This window comes from Argentina silus (assembly GCF_951799395.1).
Source record: "Argentina silus genome assembly, chromosome: 3".
Classification (NCBI taxonomy): Eukaryota; Metazoa; Chordata; class Actinopteri; order Argentiniformes; family Argentinidae; genus Argentina; species Argentina silus.
In genome coordinates, this window is record NC_139657.1 from 17,525,702 (window position 1) to 17,531,348 (window position 5,647).

A 5,647-nucleotide genomic window follows, 5' to 3' on the forward strand; every position below is an offset into this window, starting at 1 on the left:
CGGACATTTTAAAAGAGCCCACCCACTCTCTCCATATGGCCAATCACATATCTTATTTACCTTTTTTGGCCAATGGTAGTAATATGTTAATCTCTAGGCCTTCAAGCGAAAGCAGCGGCAGCGTATGCGAGATCAGGAGCTAACTTTACTCTATTTCGCGTTTAAAGTACTTTCACCATGCCGTACGCTAATCAGCCAATAGTAAAGATTACAGAATTGACTGATGAGAATGTCAAATTTATCATTGAGAACACAGACCTGTCGTGAGTAACTATTCAGCAACTTGTCCTTGTTAGGTAACGCTAGCTAACAATGCTACCTAGCTAGCTTCCATAACCATCACATATGAAGATGGTTGACTATGATTCATTCAGAAATAGTGTCACATTTTGCATGATCTGCTGCAATTTAACTTTCTTATGATATTGCTAGAAGTTAGCTTCCTAGCTAGTCTAGAGAAGAGTGAGGGCCAAGTCGTTGTACGCTGCACTATCCGGCTAGATCAACGTTCTTACAATCAGCCTGGAAGGCATGCTAGTTACAATATTAACTACAATTGTTGAGTAACAATGATAAGCATTTATATCTTTCTCTTCTGTTTATATGAAATATTCTGGTGTTATGTTTATCTTCATATGTTAATGTGTTCTTTTGCATGTGCTCCCTACAGGGTTGCCAATTCCATCCGACGTGTTTTTATGTCAGAGGTTGCAACAATAGGTAAGACAACCCTTTGTATGGGTGAACCAGTCACTACTCTGTATGGCATGTCAGTCATGTGCATGCATTCTCCACACATTTTCCGCACTCTAGCACATACTTATGGTGATATAAATCATAACAATTGCATGAATGTCATTTCAGCAATTGATTGGATTCAAATTGATGCAAACTCTTCTGTGCTCCACGATGAGTTCATTGCTCACAGAGTGGGTATGTACTGTAGTTATGCAGCTCTTTGTCTGCTGTAAAGTCCCTCCTTTATACCAATACTATACTCATTCATATCATAACTCTTTTAATATAGTGTCTGTGATTACATTTCCAGGTCTTATCCCGCTTACTAGTGATGACATTGTGGACAAGTTGCAGTACTCCAGGGTAAGCATGACGAAGCATGGTCATCTGACGAAGACCAGACGAAATGGTCAAAACATTGTTGTTAACCACGCTCACTTTAAGATGACACATTAAACTCCTCTCCTGCTTTCCTCCCTTCTACCCTAGGACTGCACGTGTGATGATTTCTGCCCAGAATGCTCAGTTGAACTGACAATGGACGTTCGCTGTACAGAGGACCAGACTCGTCACGTGACTTCACGAGACCTGCTGTCCAACAACCCTCGAGTCATCCCTGTTAGTCATTCAACACACACCTGCTTCCCTTCCCAGCCTTCATGTCTCCCTTGTTAAAGAGGATTTTAATCTCAATAGGTCTTCCTGGTTAAAAAAGTGAAACACACACAGATATTCCTCCCAATAGTGCTCACTGTTTTCTTCAGGACTGAGTTGACTTTGTCTGTTTTTTATGATCTTCAGGTGACGTCAAGAAGTCGAGATAATGATCCTAATGACTATGTGGAGCAGGATGGTAAGCTGAACTACCACATGGGTTTCTGTACCAGCATCTTGTGAGAAATCCCTGGTCTCTTAAGCTTCAGTCTTCACACATTTCTTTGTCATCCCCCCCCCCTCCCCTCTTGGCTCTGCCTCTTTCCTCTCATCAGATATTTTGCTGGTGAAGCTCCGTAAGGGTCAAGAGCTGCGTCTGAGAGCCTATGCCAAGAAGGGCTTTGGCAAGGAGCACGCCAAGTGGAACCCAACAGCGGGGGTGTCTTTTGAGTACGACCCAGACAATGCACTGAGGCACACTGTGTTCCCACGGCCAGAGGAATGGTGCGTTCCTTTTTAATGTGCTTCAGTTAGGAAGAGGCGTGAGGGTGTTCAATGACAGAATGATTTGAGATACACACACACACACACACACACACACACGTTGACTCCTTCCTGTGTAGATTTACCTTGCTCCTTTCTGTCTCAGGCCAAAGAGTGAATACTCTGAGATCGAGGAGGATGAGGTGCAAGCTCCATTCGACCCCAATGGCAAACCAGAGAGGTTGGTGTCAGTGAATATGGTCTTGCCCCCTTTGTAGGCTGTCTGGTTGAGTCCATAACTCAGCATAATGTGTTACCTGTTAAGGAGCATTAGGATGTGTGCACGATCACTGTTCATTCTTTATGTTGATACTATGACTGAGATCATGAAAATGACTGCAAGTGATGAAGACTTGGATGTTTGGCATTCCTCAGATGTGTGATGTTAAAGTAGTATGTGGCGATAATAAGGACAATGTCGGAGACAAAAGACTGCATTGTTCATTTCTGAAATGTCACATGATCCCTTCGCAGGTTCTACTACAACGTGGAGTCGTGCGGCTCGCTGAGACCCGAGACCATCGTCATGTCCGCTCTGGCCGTGCTGAAGAAGAAACTGAGTGACCTCCAGACCCAGTTGAGCCACGAGATACAGAGCGACGTGCTCACCATCAACTGACACCATGGCCACATCTCTATAAGTCTAAAGTGGAGAGGAGATAAGGAGAGGAGACAAGGAGAGGAAGTGGCTTTAGATCATCCACTGAGACCTGCTGCACTAGCCAGGCAGTCCTCCACCTCCTCACAGAGTTGTTGATGACAGATAACTGATGCAGGATAGCATGAGGAAAAACGGATGTGTTCTAACACATTTTCAGCTCTTGTCAAAGATCTTGACCAGACTTGCTATCTCAGACCTCAGTGTGGCTCACTGCAGCATCAGTTAAGATCACTGACATTATCCAAGAGTTCACTTGCAGAATTCAACAGTTGTTTAATCAAATGTATTCGATCTACTCCATTGTTTTGTCCTTACATTGTCTGCTACTGTATGGAGGTTTTTTGACTTTCTATTTCTGTTATGAAGCTCATTGTTATGTTGTTACCATTTTGGTGAATGGTAGTTTATTTTGTGTAAAAATAAATCAGAAAATGTTTTTTAACAATAAACCCCAATTTTCATCAAATTGTATGTTTCTTTGGTTCTTATACTACATACCTACATACATTCTTATATATATATATACCTACTGACCCTGACGGAGTCATGGACATGTTCTGGTACACTTCACATTTAACCAATATCCAAAGAAGTCATGAGATGTATCCTTGTTTTTATTGTCATTGATTGAATTGTTAATGTCATTGTTATCAACTTAATTTTGTCCCAATAGTTGTCACAGTGTCCAGGATTCATACTGAGCTCTGATAGCCATTTCACAGACTACAGAGGGATCCTCAACTGGATAATTATCCTTCTGGTCTCTCCTGAACACTGAGCTTTATCAACCTCATGCTGACAAAGAGCAGATTTGTATTTGGTTTATAGATCTTGACTCACGCTCACCTGTTCCTGCAGAACTTCATACAGCGAGTCTCTCTCTTGGACAAACACACACACACACACACACACACACACACACACACACACAGCTCATATGTACTACTTTATTTCTCTGATGTCTTCTCTTTTGAACAGACATAGCTTCTTGATAGACTTGAGGAAAGTCTTGGAGGACAACTACAACTGACCATCCGTTAACCTTATATTTGGTGAGGCTTTGACAATATACCATTACCATGACAATATACCATTACCATGACAGTATACCATTACTCAAATAACAATTGATAGACTAGTTAATAATAAAACATATATGAGTATGATAAAAGTCAGCCATCCTCTGTGTTTTTCCAACCTTCCTGTAGCTGCCAACTGCTACTGGGGAGATAGTACTGTCACACAGAGGCTCTCCACAGCCGCTGTGTATTATGATACAAGGACAGAGAGCCTGGCAGGGGGAGACGACACTACTTCATTTGATAAATGTGTTTTCTTCTGTTGTAGGGCACACTGTCCTCCAGAGCAGGGCACTGTTTACACGTGGGGAACCTGGGATTGCTGCCACCGTTTCCTGCTGTTGTCATTCTGCACGATAATTCATTATCAAATACTCCACATCTATCTGTGCTGGTGTTGACCAGAATGTGTAAATCCAGTTTCTTAGATCTCTTTTTCTATAGATTAGCTGCCATATACACTCACCGAACACTTTATTAGGAACACTATACTAATACTGGGTAGGACCTCCTCTCAAAACAGCCTCAGTTCTTCGTGGCATTAATTCCACAAGATGTTGGAAACATTCCTTTGAGATTCTGGTCCATTAGAAGATGGGTAAATTGTGGCCATGAAGGGATGCACATGGTCAGCAACAATACTCAATGATAATCCACCATGATAAGGTGTACAGGTGTTCTTAATAAAGTGCTCAGTGAGTGTAGTTAGTTACTTGGGATTTACAGCATAAAGAGATGACCAATCCTTTATGGTGACTGTCCTACTGTCTGTCCACCAGGTGGCACATTTGCCTCTCTCTGGACCTATCCTGGGGCTCAAGCTTTATTCCAACCAGGAGAACAACTGGTGCTGCCCAGGGTTGGCCTCATATTCAGCTACATCTGTGGAACAGTTTGTTTTTTAGTGTTTAAGGTGAAACATATTGTATTTGGTTAGATTTTTAGATTACATTTTAGAAAATGTTGCACTACTTAAAACAGCTTATTGATTGCACAGTAATTGCCATTGTTTTACTGCAATTACTTCTGATTAAAAGTACTGTATGGTAGAATCTGGACATAATTATTCCACCATTCCACAGAGAACACCTATCCCTTCTTGTGGATGGTCTGTGGTCTCATTAGTAATATCAAGGTAATTAAATTGTCATTTTAGCAGCTCTTCATTTTTACTTGAGTATATTAGGTGGTGTAGTTACATTACAGAGTTAGACCCCTGGCCCTTACCCCAGACACGCTTATGGGGTAATGATAGGACAGCCTCATGATCTCATGCCCCCCTGATTCTGCCTTATTGCTTGCACCTATCCATTCAGATCTACAAGAGTGGGCAGGGGTAGAGGCTAGGGGTTGATACATCAGTTTGATTGGCCTTGGATGTAGCCTGTCTGGACCTTTCCAAAAGCCATCTTTCCAGTTGGGCAGTGGTCCAAAACCTGAACAATTCTAACTACAACACAATACAATATTGGGAAAAAACTTTTTTTGGTGAGAACCACTTGTGGGGGGATAGTCACCCCTTACAGCTGAGCTTTTGATTCTGTTCAAATGTTATATTTATCAACTTTATTAGAACTCTCTTCACTTCGTAGTACAGCAAGATTATACTGTTAGAGAAGTTAGATTAGTAGGATGTGCCACAGTATTTGTTTAACAATATTTCTGGCCAAAATTTGTGTGGAATTCAATTTCCACACAGACAAAAAAGGGAAATGTTTGCTCTGCTTTGGCAACATGTGGTTTTGTTCCCAAAATACCATAATTTTACTGGAAGCCTCTGGATTATGTGAAGTGTAACACAATGATAGTTGTGATAGTCATTAAATAAATGTACATTTGTGATTGAATGAACACGTTTCATTGTTGTGTTTGGTTTATTATAACGGTAAATGCGGTAAAAGTAATATTTGCATTTGTTGTTAACCACAATTCATTGCGACATCGTTTACGGTGAATCACATGACGTTGTCAT

The 5,647-nt window shown here is 41.4% G+C and overlaps 1 protein-coding gene and 1 pseudogene across 2 annotated transcripts; both read left to right on the top strand.

Moving 5' to 3' along the window:
• Positions 1–127: 127 nt before the first annotated feature.
• polr2c (RNA polymerase II subunit C) lies at positions 128–3,043 on the top strand. Its single transcript, XM_083667422.1, has 9 exons — positions 128–263; positions 671–720; positions 865–933; positions 1,049–1,101; positions 1,228–1,356; positions 1,540–1,591; positions 1,728–1,896; positions 2,042–2,116; positions 2,410–3,043. The coding sequence occupies exons 1-9, from the start codon at positions 178–180 to the stop codon at positions 2,552–2,554; spliced, it is 828 nt and encodes a 275-aa protein (XP_083523548.1). The 5' UTR covers positions 128–177; the 3' UTR covers positions 2,555–3,043.
• A 99-nt stretch (positions 3,044–3,142) lies between these two features.
• LOC310802191 (diacylglycerol O-acyltransferase 1-like) lies at positions 3,143–5,029 on the top strand (annotated as a pseudogene). The gene is made up of 7 exons: positions 3,143–3,156; positions 3,270–3,356; positions 3,425–3,465; positions 3,575–3,648; positions 3,805–3,860; positions 3,944–4,085; positions 4,992–5,029. The product of its transcript is annotated as a diacylglycerol O-acyltransferase 1-like (transcript).
• Positions 5,030–5,647: the final 618 nt, after the last annotated feature.